The sequence below is a fragment of the Stegodyphus dumicola genome, chromosome 12, assembly GCF_044657685.1.
Source record: "Stegodyphus dumicola isolate Sdum_Otavi_A_Nest chromosome 12, ASM4465768v1".
Classification (NCBI taxonomy): domain Eukaryota; kingdom Metazoa; phylum Arthropoda; class Arachnida; order Araneae; family Eresidae; genus Stegodyphus; species Stegodyphus dumicola.
In genome coordinates this window covers 90,166,544-90,182,003 of record NC_140779.1, presented here as the reverse complement: position 1 = coordinate 90,182,003, position 15,460 = coordinate 90,166,544, and the positions used below count along the sequence as shown (strand labels likewise).

General features: G+C 31.1%; 1 protein-coding gene across 4 annotated transcripts in view; it reads right to left on the bottom strand.

The window, feature by feature from the left end:
• Positions 1-15,460, bottom strand: part of LOC118195146 (dynamin-like) — a 120,567-nt gene that overhangs the window by 24,960 nt on the left and 80,147 nt on the right. For all 4 annotated transcript variants that reach the window (XM_085806694.1, XM_085806695.1, XM_085806693.1 and 1 more), the window contains 3 exons: positions 11,786-11,842; positions 11,501-11,673; positions 483-647 (listed from right to left, as the gene is read on the bottom strand). In XM_085806694.1, coding sequence (XP_085662820.1) covers positions 483-647; positions 11,501-11,673; positions 11,786-11,842 — 395 coding nt within the window. The remainder of the gene's footprint in view (positions 1-482; positions 648-11,500; positions 11,674-11,785; positions 11,843-15,460) is intronic.

The window sequence follows — 15,460 nt, the reverse complement described above, 5'->3', positions numbered from 1 at the left end:
CAGGAAAAGAAAGGAATACAATAATAAACTGACAATTAGAATAAATAAAACTCACACTATAAGAACAGCAAAGCAAGGCAAGGCATGCAAAATTAAAAATTAGAAGAAATACAAGCTACAGCAGAATAAACACATGCATTTTATTTCATAAACTATTTTTTTTAAATCCTAAGAAATAAACTAATCAAAAGTAATTTTTTAAAAAAAAATTTAAAGTAAATAATAATTTTTGCCATATAACATAAAATTTTTCAAGATGGCATTTAGCAAAAACTTTTAAACTTTCCTATGTAGAGTATTTCCATTATTTGCAATTAAACATGTAACTTACATTTTTACACCAGTAATTTAACCCCCTGTATTTTTGGTGCTGGACTTTTGTATTTTTTTTAATTGAACCAAAAATGATTTGTTTAATACAATGCTATACTAAAAATTATTTAGTTAATACAAGTCTCGTTTTTTTTTTTAAAGTTACTTACGTTGGAATGAGAGGAGGCGGCAATCCTCCAGGTACAACTCTAGGAGGTGCAGCAGGAGGTGGTCGATTAGGACCTATGGATTCTGGCCTGCTAGGTAGAGATGGTGCATTTCTAGACACCAGTGGTGGAGGAGGAGGTGCTCGAGATGTGTTTCTTCTCGTTGAACTGGAACAGAAAATTATTCTTTCATCTGCACAGATTTTATGTAACAGACACCACATAAATTTGTATATTAGATCCAGTTACAAAATATTTTATTCAAATTGCATTGTCATTTGCAATATATATGTTACTAAAAATACAAGATCTGCAATTTATACCAGATAATTTTTATATTACATCTAAAGTGTAAATTATAATAAAAGCTTATAAATTATTAAAGTGTAATAAAGCATTTTAATTACATCTTTAACAAATTATTATCTATAACAAAAATACTCTTTAAGTGTAAGCATAGAGGGTTGAGGGGGACAAAAGTGGAAGTACTCACAAGCAGTTCATGAAAGTAGTTTACAAAGAACTTTGTAATAAAGTATGGTAGTCATTAATGAAAACATAGAATATATAAATGGATATGCAACACAAAGTGCAACAAAAACTCAACCTAATTCAGGGAAATAGTCAATAGAATCTCCACTCATATGTCCACTCATATGAGAGAATAAATGAATGAGGATAAATTTACACAAAGAGTACTATTGAAAACATTTTGCACTGCAGAAGACTGCTGGAAATTTACTCTTTTAATATATTTAAAAATATACTTTGTTTTATTTGATAGAATGCAGATCAGAAAGTGAATTAGAAACAAAATGTGTTTACAGACAAAGCTGAGTTAATGTCCCTTACTCTGAAACAAACACATCCCCCCCCCAATAAGTATTACAGCCAAACTGAAGAGCAAGGGAAGCCCTCTTAGTTTTATCCCTGCTGATATGTATATGCGTTATTATGAATCCAAATTATTTTAAAAGTTCCCAGTGTGGTTCTGCTGTAATGGAGGATACTTTTACTCTGACGGTAAAGGAGATGATTTAAGTAACATTCTTTCAACAATGATTTTTACTGATCCAGCTACTGACTTCAATTTTCAACTTGAGACATCCAATTTCCTTCTGTTCCTCAGCTTTTCACCTAACTGTGTTGACCCTGCAATTAAACCTCATCTCAACACATCAAAAAGGCATTTTCTCATTTTAGGAGATTGTTATGGAAAATGTTATGTATTATTTTGTCATATAAAATTATTACATATTATTTTACTGTGCATAGGGAATTCTTAGTGATTATATTATTTTACTGTGAAGAATGAATTTGTAATGTTCTTATTTAAAAATTAATGTTTAATATTCAGTCTTGTTTAAACTTTTCATTCGACTACAGCAAAGCTCTTTTAAGTTTAGCTGATGAGTTTGATACAGCTAAAGGCGGGTTCTTACTTTTGTTCTCATGAGATGGCTTCTTTTGGAAGATCAGGGGTCGGACTGCCCAACTGTAATTTCCTCTTTTCTTTCGGGGTTGACCACAAGGTTGTTTCGGAAGTGGAGGCGTCACCCAGTTCTCCACTTCAGAATTTTTGGCCTTTTTGAAGTAGAGAACTGGGTGACATGTTTATTACTTACTGGTATCACAAGTTTAACTGAATTATGATTGAAAACATTCTTTCTGGTTTGCGCGGGAAAGGGTACGTCATTTTGTTAGGTGTCCGAATTTCTTCAAATTTTGGTCGTTGTTTATTGCCTCTGTTCTAGTTGGCTAAGGGGAGTTCAAGTTTGGTTTAAGATTGGTTATTTTTAATTTTAGTGTTGTTTGAGCCAATAGTGAATTAGAGGCATTCTGAATTTTGAGTGTCACTGAGTTTTTAAAAGCAATGTTGCACGATAGGCAGGAGCAGATTTTCCAGAGCCTTAGCTGTTTAGCATCTTTGACAGTGGCCCCTCTGGGGGCAGTCTGTGATGTGCTGCTCGACCAAACAGGAAGTAGGCGAAAGAGGAGGGTTTTTTTTTTTTTTTTTTTGGTGCGAGTCCTTGCCAACTTTCTGAGATGGAGCAGTGAAAAAACACAACGGCCCTTCGGGGGTCAACCACGGTTTGCAGTTAAAGGAGGTTACGACGTCCCATTGGTTCTGGCTGCGGGGATCTGTCCGAGCTCGTGATAGACAGAGGCAAAGTTTTTTTTTTTTTTTTGTTTGTCCTGCGGCCTATTGTTTTCAATTTCGTCACTGTGAGTTTTTCTTGTTGGAGGAAATACAGATTTATTGTTGAAAGCGATACAGATTTACTGATGAAAATATGGGAAAAGGGATTGGCTTCTTTTTCAGTTCTAATTCTGAAGGTTCGCACTGAAGATGCAGATTTATTGCTGAGATAATAGACTGTCGTCATCTTCATTTGCCTGTTTGTCTGCTTTTATCCACAGCGTCAGCACAAACATTTCAAAGGCTGATTTTAGAGTTAAAATGCTATTGAACAGAGTAGTGCTGGAACTATGAGAAAATTCCCATTGTGTCTTGAACAGACATCTGTATCAGTTTTCTTGACAATGATGAAGTTTCAGCTGCTATTGTTTCGATGATTTGTGACTGGATCCAGGCTGCTCCCCGAATCCCTCAGACTTCTGTATGCGGATTCCGTGAGTGAATTTTTAGTTTTCTCTCGTTTTTTTTTTACTTGTGTTTTGTCTAAATTTGAGAGAGTGAAGTTATTTTTTTACTGTTTAACAGTCATGTTTATTTAATTTCGATATGTCTTAAAATAAATATTTCTGAAAAGAAAGTTTCACTGAAGTAATGTTATTCAATAATTATATCAAGCAATTTAATGGTTTACTAAATGTAAGAATATGAATTGTTCCATTCTTCTAATTCTGAAGTGTAAATTAATGATTTGTACTATTCATTCCTGTAAAGAGAGATAAGCGATCTAAAGAGAAAATTGGAGTAACTTTTGGAAAATGCTTTGTAGGGGTAGTCTGGCCAGCTTTTTAAATTATAAAATCTTTTGGAATACTAAATAAATGTCTCTTATTTATTATTAATTGTATGTTTTATTTGTGATCTGCTGTAGGTCACCCATGTGATCCTTTAGGAAAACATGGTTATTTCAATTCGAACCTGGGTAAATCATATTGCGGTAGTAGAAAAATCAGTTTTGAGTGTTTGTGACTATACCATCAACTTACTTAATTTGTTTGAATTGATGATTAGACTTCTTTAGTGTGAGATTTACCATTCCCTGGTGTTTTGAAGAGTCTGAGTTGTACAGTAAAGACCCCGCTTAACGCTGTTTCGTTTAGCGCTCTTTTATTTCAACCCGGGGATTCCACGAAATCGCTCGCAGCATCCGGGGATTCCCCGAAATATTATGCAGCGATAGGTTTCAAATACATATCCGAAAGAGTGTACTTGTATTTCTTGTTTGGTGCGGTATTGTACAGACATATTTTGAAGGGGTAAATGTGGAAGATGTCGAAGAAATAATTCAAGAAGCAGCGGCTAGTCTTTCTAATGATGAGCTCAAGGAATTAACTGAACAAGAAGAAAACAAAAATGTTGACAGCAGTGATTCAGAAGAAGAGCAAAAAGAACTTTCGATGGCGTTTGTAAAAAGGAGTTTGTCTACCATAACTGAAATAATGGATCAATTCATTGAAAATGATCCAAATTTTGACAGGAGCTCAAAAGTAAGACGTGGTGTTAGAGATGCTCTATCCATTTATGAAGAACTTTTAAGAGAACAACGCAAAAGAAAAAGGCAAACAACATTAGATGCTTTTGTCACAAAAAGGCAGAACACTGAAAACGCGGAAGGCTAACTAAATATGACTGACTTAGAATTTTATTTGTTTTTTTTAAGAATATTCGTTTTGTTATTTATATTTTGTTTTTATTTTTGCAAGAAATAATAATGTGGTATTAATTTGGGCCTTAAGAAATAAATGTTTGGTTTTATTTTTATTAAAAAAACATACTTTTTAAATTTAATACCTAACCAATTTCCTAGCCATCTTCCCCTAACCCCAATATTTACATGTAAAGATAGCCTCGTTTAGCGCTGTTTCGCATTACGCTCTACTTTGATGGAACGTATTCCACGCGTTAAGCGGGGTCTTACTGTATTTTAAATGATAAGTGTTTTGGGGCTATCTTTAGATTTGTACTAAAATTTATGTGTTTTCAGGTTGGAGATCTTAATTAGTTTTCTTTTAGTGGGAGATAGCAGACTGATGATTTTGTTATGGAAATGCATTTCACATTTTGTTTTAATAAATAATCTTTGATTCTAACAAAACACCAGGGAGCATATTATCTATTTATTCTTTAATTTAAAGAGTTGAATGAATTGATCTGATAAACTTTATGAGTTGTGGTTTTAAGTGAATTTTGTTTAACCTAAAGAAGTTTTGTATTCAAAATCTTAATGAGTAAGATAAGATTTTGTTTACTTTGATTGTAAGAGTTTTTTTAGTTTTAGATTTTTATGTCGCGGCACCAAACAGAAGTTAAGTAAAACAGTAGTTTAAAATTAATTTTAATGTTTTTTTTTCTACGTAACAAGATTATAAGAATTTTGCTGTATTCCTTTACATTGATTAGCTATAAAATTGCACACATTTTACATGAGTTCACCTTTTGGGTTGTTTTTTTCTTCTTCATCAATAAAATTTGCAGTTCTGTACTTTAACTGTTTTGCCTGAACACCGCTTGGGTGCTATGAAAAGGGACTTTTTTTATTTGCCCGTACACCGCTCAAAGCAGTGTATTTTCCTACATGAGTCCACCAATTTAATTGGCCTTTTTCACATTTTACAGTGTTTCTAATAGATGTCTCTAGTAGTCCAGAAGAGATTGGATTGTAAAATTAGTTCAGGAATAGGCTCTACTGCTCTTCATTAGTTCATTAGGCAAAGAAATTCAACGAGTTTGCACATGTTCAGTGTATTAGGCTTTGCAAATAGTATTTCTTCCCAATTTTGTCATGAAATAAAAGAGCGATGGGTGACAGTAAATGGCTCATAACAAAATATAATTATGATACAGGATCAATTACCGAATCTGAATTTTGTATAAATGATTCTGATAGTACTGAAAGCTCTTTATCGGAATTCACTAGTGATGACAGAAAATTGAAAGTTCAGATGATCTAATTCAGGTTCGTAACTTTTCTGAAATGGATACTAATAATTATTTATCTTCTATAAAGTGTTCTTTCCAGTTGTGCAGATCCGTCAGAAAAAAACCAACTTTAAGTATAAATGCCTTCATTTCGCTGTAATTAGAAATTATCTTAAATTAATAAATGCAAAACTTCTAACAGTTTTGACTGCTGATATGGATTCATATAATCGATTAGAATACAAAATTGTTTATAAAATATGTTTATTTTTGGTCACAATATTGCAGGAAAATGAAAAAATTAATGGGTTAAAGACCCATTCTAGATATGAACTCCTGGAATATATACAAGATCTCTTGCCCGTTTGGCTAATTTATGTAGGTCAAACTAAGTCTTAAAATTTCAATTAATGAAAACGAGGCACACTTTAGGAAAAAAGAAGCAAACAAATCCACTGCTGGCCAAAAAATCACATTTTCCATTTTTTCTGCAGCAAAAATTATTAAAAAACATCTTACATTCATAAATTAGATTTTCTGTAATCATTTCATAAAAATCTTTCAATTCCAGTTAAACCCCCAATTCCATTTTGTTTTTATCCTCAGCTTTTAAGAAAATTATTTCACAGTTGTTTTCATTTCTTAACAGTAGATAGTGGTAGTAGTTTTACTTCCTTCCTCTCACTGTTATCTCCTGAGCACAGACTTCTGTTTTTATCATTTGCTCTGTAGCTGAAGGAAGAAGGTAATTATTTAAACCTTTGAAGATAGTCACCCCCTTCTGCTGGAAATTGTTTTAAAATTACAATTAAAAAATGCCAAAAAAGGAAGCTGTTCCTACTGGTCTCCAAATTAATAACAAGTGTACTGTTTCATTTCAAATAAAAATTTATGGCAGAATATTCTAAGTTCCCTTTAAAATCAGTCTTTTCATCTCAGCAATATTCATATTTCATTGTTTAATTTCTAAATTAAACCTTTCAGTCCCAATGTGCTATATAAGTCCCAGTAGATGTTTAAAGAAGCCTGGAGGGAATTACATGCATCAGTTTACTACATAGTTGATGTCCCTCTGATAATACACATCATTTCTAACATCCCCACTATAAAATTGTCATGCACGTCTACTTATAGAGGTTTAGTCAATTTGTTTATTATAAAGCGAACATTTGCTACGTCTTTAGACTTGTTTAGTTTCTGGTTTTGCATAAAATATGATAAGAAAAATTCTAGGTAAGTTTGTTGAGATTTGATTACTACTTATAGAATATATTTTGTTCATGTAAAGAAGACATATACAGAATATTTTTTATAAAATTTGTTGACAGGTCATATATGACCCAGTGGGATCAGTGATGGGATATATTTGTCCCAGTGGTATTTCTAGAAGTAGTATGTAATTTTTTGCTTTGGTAATAAAGCGTTGTCTGATAAAGAACTGATGGATATTGCAGAAAATATTTCTGATCTGGAACAAACAAATAAATTGGGACTGAAAGGGTTAAAACTGCTAGAAATCCTGGGATTATATTCTTCAGCAGATGAACATGTTTTCTAGCATATATAGTGCTCTGACATTTTGTTGATCACTAATATAGTCATGTGTATATACACTGTAACAATAGATGCAAATTCATTGGTAGTTTGCAAACACAACTGGATAGGAAAGAAATGAAAATATCATTAAACAGGATTTCATAATGGGGTGAACCTAGTAATAACACAGCTGCATTTGACCCACTCACTCCTGCAGCGTACATTACTGGGTTTCTTTCAAAACACTATTCTGGAAGCTGCACCCCGAATAATTAAAAAATACTACTATTAACAGACGCTAACTATTATTGTTTAAGTATATTCATAATTGCAATTAAGCTATAGCTATAAATTTCAGATATGTTTTCCTAATTTTTAACATTTATGTTAGTTGGCAGCGTAAGTTGTATTAATTTAATCTCTTAACAGATATGTGTGTGTTTAGACAAGTGCAAAAACAGCAGTAAAATTGTAAAATACTGGTCTAAATACAAAAACAAAAGTACAGTCAAAAGTCGTTAATTCGGACACCCATAATCCGGAATGATCTATAATCCGGACCTCAAAGCTACAAACTTTCTGCGCTGCGCACAGGCGTTTACGAGAGCGCATAAGACCCTTACAGCTACGGATATGTTTGTGCACATGCGCGTTTAATGTGTAACGGAGTTATACGCTAAGCTAAAGTTATCTAATTCAGTTAATGTTGCAGATTGCATTGTTCCTTAATCTTCGAATTGGATCCGGCTTATTATTTTTTGCAGACTGTTAGAGCAATTTTATAAAAGTAAGCTTTAACTTTCGATTACGTCAAATAGAATTTCCGATATATATTTACTACAAAGCGAAAGTATGTTTTGAAATCCGAATTCTGTTTATCAATTTCACGCTGCTCTGCGGCAGAAGGGGGGGTGCAGAAATGTCATTATTAGATTATGACAGATTTATGTCAAATAGAATTTCCGATATATATTTACTAATATGTAATTTGTATCTACAAAGCGAAAGTATGTTTTGAAATCCGAAATCTGTTTATCAATTTCACGCTGCAGACTGGAAGTTGATCTGTCAGCACTATCCTTATCTTCAGAGCAGATGTTTTTATTTTATTTGGTTTCTGTCTTTGATATGATTTAAATCAAGTTCCTCGTCATTATAATTCGCTTCCGATAGTGAAGAAAGTGACCCAGAGGTTATTGAAAACGAAAACATTTCGATTGACAAATTAGTCGGTATTCTCAACACAGCAATTATAGGACTTGAACAGCGGAACTTTGTAACTAAACAAGAAATTATGTCTGTTTAATAGAATTAAAGAGAAAGTATTATCACATGAAATGAAGCAACTTACATTGAAGGAAATGTTTAATAAAGTAAACAAATAAATATTAAGCTTTTTCTTTTTGTAAATTTTGATACCCTTTAGATCATAATTGTTCTTTATTTCATAAATTACGGTTTCATATTTTTAATTTTGTAATTTCTGCATGCCATCTTACCAGATTTAAACTGATGATCTATAATCCGGAATCGCCGAAGTCCCGACGAGTCCGGATTAACGACTTTTGACTGTATATGTTTAACCCTTTGACGCGCGGTGGTTGCACCCTGAAACCTCCAATTTTTTTCTCTTCTTTCCGAAATTTTTGAGCGAAAAACAATTGATTACTGTTCTTTTACCTCTAAATAATAAAAAATGACTGCAGCATCATACATTTTTTAGGTCTTAGTACTTCAAATCGGATACTTTTTAAAATTCATTTTCAATGAGACAAAATAACTTCCTTTTATTAATATAAAAAAATTTAAATTTCAAAAGTTACTCATCACACATCATTATTTCTATCATGAACAATGAAAAAAAGAGCTATAATTAAACTGCATATATAAAAAAACCTATGCATAGTTATGGCATTTGCTTTGTGGTTTCAGGGTACGACCACTGGGCCATGAGAGCATTATGTCTCAATGCTCATAATCTTCTTAATATTGTAATTTTATAAATTATTTTGTGTGGTTTAAATATGATGTAAATACACTATATGGACCAAGCCCCACTTATTAACATAAAAAACCACAAATTTCATGTTCCAGACGAAAAGCGAGTAAATAATGCTGGACATATACCAGTAAAATGCAAATCCAGGCAGCGTACATTTTGTAGTACAAGGGAGAAACCTCATAGAACAAGATACATGTGCGAAACGTGCAATGTGGATCTATGCATGTACCAAAAAGACAAAACATGCTTTGAACATCGTCACACATACACACACACACACACAAAAAAAAAAGGGGGGGGATTTTTTTAATCCTTACTTTAATGAGTTTTTCTATCCATTTATTTGAACGTCCTTATTATGTACGATCTTGTGTTTTCACTGCTATAGAAAAATTACATAAAAGTTTAGTTTTTAATTTTTTCTGACGATTTACTTTGTAAAATAAAGTAAAAAATTTACATATAATGCAATTCTTATATAATTTTTTTTTAAAATTTGCATATTTTGCCATTTATTGGTAAGGCACACAGAAAAAGGTAAGATTTTTTCCCTACTACCTCAGTAACTTTCAAAGTCCTAGACGTGTGCTGGTTTCACAATGCGACCACCACCCACAGATCTATGGGCAAGAGTAGATTTTTTTAAATTCATATATTATTTGTCTCTAGGATCATAATATTCAATTTCTAGAATTTTTAGTTCAAAATTATAAAAATAATATTGTGTGCGTCAAAGGGTTAAATACAGTAATTATGTATAAAAGAAATGGTATCTTTTAGTTTTACTTAAAAGCATTCCTTTACCTAAAAGTATTTCTTACACATAACATATTTTGATACTAATGAGTTTAATATTAAAAATATAGTGCTTAAAATATGTATGTATGTTATAGTTAAGTCAGTGATCATAAACTGGTGGCCCACAAACACACTCCCTTAAATAAATTAGCATTACTTTTAATCTTTTATTTAAGATTAATTTTTATGACAAGAATTAAAAGAAAGGTTTAAGACTTTAATAATTCCGAGTCCAATTTTACATTTTCATTACCATTAAAACAAACATAATATAAATCTTATTCAAAGATTTGAAAATACAGATTTGGTATCTTTTTCCCTTACTTGTCAAAAGATATATATGTTGAATTATGAATTTATTCAATAAGAATAATGTCTGAGAGTACATTTATATGTGACCAGTTTTTTTTTTCAGTTAAAAAAATAAGTCTAAAAACAATAACAACACTGACCAATAAGCATTTACAATTCATAATAAAGATACTTTCAAACAATTTTTCTCCAAGGTTACTTCCTTACCAAAATAGAAATGTCATGAGGTGTCGTGGCTGAAATCTGCAGTAAGTGTTGGAAACTACATTTTTACATTTCCCCATCTACTATGTGAGCAAGAGTATAAACATAACCTAGTGGTTTTAATTATATTTTAATTATGGTTTAGTGACAGAAGTCCAATTCTTTTTCCGTTCATTCAAAAAATATTAGAATGATGTTTTTGTTTTTGGTTAGAGTTGCGTGACTAGCTTTTATTGAGAGCTAGAGAACATTTTTTAATAGTAATTTTTGAGATGTACTATAGAGAAAGTATACTATAAAAAATATTAGTCTTGTTTATTGAATAATATGATTTTTTGGAAGTTTTGTGAAATGTTACATTATTTGCCTAAAGAGGTGTAAATGTTTCTCATTTGTGATCATCTTCAAATAAAGTCTTACGAAATTGTGAATGAAATGCCTTTACACTGACAATGGAGAGTAAGAAGTACAGAAGTTTATAATTATTTACATACAAACATATGTATTTTTTCTATAGGTGTCAAAGAAAAATTTAATAAATAAAAGAAAGATAAAGATAATTGGTTGTTATTAGTTATTCTCCAAATTTATCCCACTTAAAAGTTTTCTTAATTTGTTTATTTATAGTTTATGTTAAATGTAATTTATTTAGTGGTTACTTCAATATAGCGGAATTAATTGAAATAAATGTTAATCTGAAAATGCGATATTTAGCTATCAATATTTGTAAAATTACAAAGTGTAACTGATAGAATTTCTTGCAGATACACTTCTTTAGATTTCAGTCAGAAAATAAATATAAATTGGAATTTTTTCTTCACATCATCATTATTACTGTTTATGTATCTTTGATAAGCATTTAATAAATAAAATTTAAAATTTAGTTAAAAAATTGTTTTGTTAAAATAAACTTTCATATCTTGGTTTAAAAAAATAAAGAAAAATTGATATCACCAGCTGCTTTCAGATAGTGTATTCAGTAAGCATGCAATTTGAGTCTGGGACCACCACATTAAGTAATCTTTATCAGATAAAAGAGGAATCGCATCATACCCAGGAGAATCAGGAGGCACCCAATCATCTTTAACAGGTGGTGGTAAAGGCTGGTAAGATGTTTTCATGGATACATCACTAATAATATACAATGCTTCCTTGCAAGCTTGATATAATCTTAAAATATCTTCCCTTTTACGAGATTCTTCAGCAGATTCTTCCATAAGAGTTGCCTTTTTTGATGAAATTAAGAAATGTAAGAGAAAGCCTACTTAAAAATTTGAAGTATTTTTTAAATGGAATACGTAAATAAATACCAAAACTGGCTTTAAATATTACACATACCTGATCACATGAAGCATATAAATTTGCTAGGAGGTCAGTATAAATAAAATTCTTAGTCTGAAAAAGAAGGAAAATAATACCTATAAACCAAAAGTTGTAAAAAATTATGTAACAAAATAAAATTTCCAATGTCCAGTTTATTAAAACTAAAAAAAGAAATATTTTTCATTGACAGCACTCAACATTTTCATGATTGGTATTGCCATTGGTATTATAAATTACGAAAGCAACTAAAAACTGGCTTCTAATGGGCAAGTTTATTAAAGTGTGCTATGAAAGTATAGACTGTAAATTGCCATTGGTATTCTTTATTCATAAAGAATTGTGGATATAAAATATATTTGGAGTATTAGTAAATAGCTACTTTTTATTTCAAACTTATCTCAATAAAAGAAACTATACCTTAAAAATTTTCCCTATTATCATATTAAATTACTAGATCATTTATCATCTAGTCTAGGGAGTGCTGCATTTCATGAAGCATGTGATTTTTAATTTACTACCCATCGTCAAGCAAAGTAACAGTTTTCAGAATTGCTGGCATTCCACATAGAATAAGATCTTTAAGTGATCCCAGATATAAGGTGGCATATGCAGTGTAAGCTGGTATGTTCCTTGTTTTCTTCACACGAAATTTGCAGATGACCTGGAACAAGTCACCTCACGCTGTATATCTATGAAAGACACTATTTCTGTGGTGCAGTCAAAAATCATGAGAATAGCTGCATCAAACACATCTCTGACAGAGATTCTGTTAGTATTTAGATTAATAAAATGAGGGTTTGTATCAACAAGCAAAACTATTATGGATATTGTTTGAGTATTAGTAACTACTTAGGGATTACAAACCAACTATAAAATATATTTACACACCGAGATTTCCTCATGCCAGTCGTTATGAAAAATGGTCTCCAAATACAGTAATGACAGATTATTTTGACTAACAATATGACTAACTGTTCCCATACTTGAAAATTGGTTCCAGATTTTTGAAATTATACTATGGGAAGCAATTAGCCTTACATTTGACTACCTTGAGATACTCATCGTTTCAGGTTTCTATCTAAATGATGATTTCCAAACTAAGTGATCTGTTTCTAAGAGAAAAAGGCCCATATTTACATTTCATATGTAAAAAACCATGAACACACCCTCCATCGCATTTGCTAAGTTTCCAAACTAAACCAAAATGTTAAGCTTCATAGTCTTGCTGGGGCACTAATGGGGAAACAATTCTTTGGAGCTTAAATTTCCTGTTTATGAAGATAATAAACAAGGTATAAAAAAATATTAAAACAAAAAATCTGAAAACTACCTTAGTTAGAATACTTGAAAGTTTTGAACCTATCCCAATCAGAAATAAAGTATTAGCACAAAATATAAGTTGCATATTTTAGATGTGTTTTCCACACAGTGGCATAGCGAGAGGAGGGCAAGGGGGTGTATGATGCCCCGAGCACCGCTTGCAGAGGGGCGTCAAATCCAAACAAGATTTTCGCCAAACAAAATCCAAACAAGATTTTCCGGAAAATTTAAGTTTTTATTTTGATCGATTTCTGGAAAATATATTTAAAATTAATAAGTATTGTAATATGATTAATTACTTATTTTCTTGATGTGTCTGATAGAATGGGTAATAAAATGTTTGAGGTACATCAACCAAATATCATCGCATACAAAACGTTCTTTCTGACCACTTTATTTCTCTATAATAGAGATATATATTTATTTTTTTAAACAAAATGCATGTATAGCTCCACCTTTTTTATTTTAAAATGATAACACGACCCTGTCTTGAATTTCTCAAACATATCCAGTTTCCAGAAACCGATTCCATAGTCTGGAAATGATATTTTGGGAAACTACTAATGCTTCACTACAATGGATTGCGTTTGACTCTGCTGTAAACGACTGATAGCCTTCCTGGCTACCGATTAACTAAGTCATCAGGCTGAGACATTATATATTCACTGCTTCAAAGCATTCAACAATAAAATTGTTTTTAATCTCCTACTACAAAAGGTATGCTGCAGGTCGCTCCTTATCTAAAATACAGTGTTTTCGACGTCACAGACTAAATTTGCATATTCCCATCTTGTAAACGTTATAGTTTTCCTTTATAATCGTTTAAAATCGTATAAACGTTATATATTTCCTTTATTTGTTAAAAAGGTTGTCGATTACATAGACTCCAACCTTCAGCAAACCTTGTCAGTAGACAACGCGCAAACGACATTTTTACAACTTTGAAAATGTGCGCGTAGCGTATGTTGTAATTAACCATTCATTAATTTTAAATTAATAATTAATTGTAATCAATTTTATTACATTTAAAATCCATATACATATAAAACTGAATAATTAAAAATATACCTTGTAAATTATATGCACATTTAATTAGAAATTTTCTTTTAACTCCTCAAGCATTCACTAATAAAAAGTACTTCAAATCACTACTAATCATAGAAAAAATCATATCTTTATTCTGGATATGATTTCTACAGGGAAATAAAATTTAAATAACCAAGAATGATACATATAAGTATTAAACAAAATACGCATAATTTATGAATGCAAAGATTTATATGTAGCATGCTTAGCAAGCTTAAGTTCTGATTTTGAGAATGTTTTTTTTATAACACAGTTCTTCATTTGCCTGCATATTTATTTTTTCAATCAAAACTGCTTCAAGAGTTTTAAGACCTAAATTTGGTCGAAATTCCGTCTGATTTTTTATAACAATAGAAAAAATTCTTTCGCAAGCTGCATTTGAATGAGGTATTATTAAGACAGAAAGCATTACAGAAGGCAATACTTTGTATTTAATACACCCATTCATATTTTTTAATTTGGCAATTTCTCCCCATGCTATATCAATACGCAAATCTACAATTTCTTTCAAATCATCTACTTGATACATGGAAAATTCAATTTCTACTTGATTAAGACATTTTTCATCAATAATGGATGGAAAAGTATTCATCAAGTAAAGAACAGATGAAAATGAGACTTCAGTTCTCAAGTTGATGTCAGCAACTTCAGCATGTTTTAGAAATGGATCACTCAGTGGAAATTTATCAATTATATATGAACATGCAGTTACAAAAAAAGCTCGCACAGAATTGAAAAATGATTTCACTTCACTTTCATTCAACTTGGCATTTTTTAAATATAGTCTTGTTTCCGCACCAATCACTAAATTTTCATTTTCTTTTTGTTTACTATACTTCTGAAATGGAATAGACGTTAGAGTAACATCTTCATTTTCTTTAGAAATTACTGATGGTTTTACGAATCTAACAAATAAATTCATTAAAAGTTCAAAAAGTTCTCTTCTCAATTTATGTATATAAGGAGCTTGTTGTTGCAAATTAATATTTACTGTTATAAACAAAGGCAAAGTATTTTTCAAAAATAACAAGTACAATTTGGTGGTTGGTGACTGTAAAATTTTTTTAATGTTTTGCAATCTCTTTCCTTCATTCTCACTGTTATCTGGTTTATCTCCAAAAAAATTTATCACAGCATCCCACTGTTCCAAAATCCTTGTTATAGATTCTAAGAGAGACAACCATCTCGTACTGCAATATTTCAAAATTTTATGAGATTTTGCATTCTGTCCCAAAATTTGTTGAGCAACTTTGAAGCTATGCTTCCGTTTCGAACTTTTCTCCA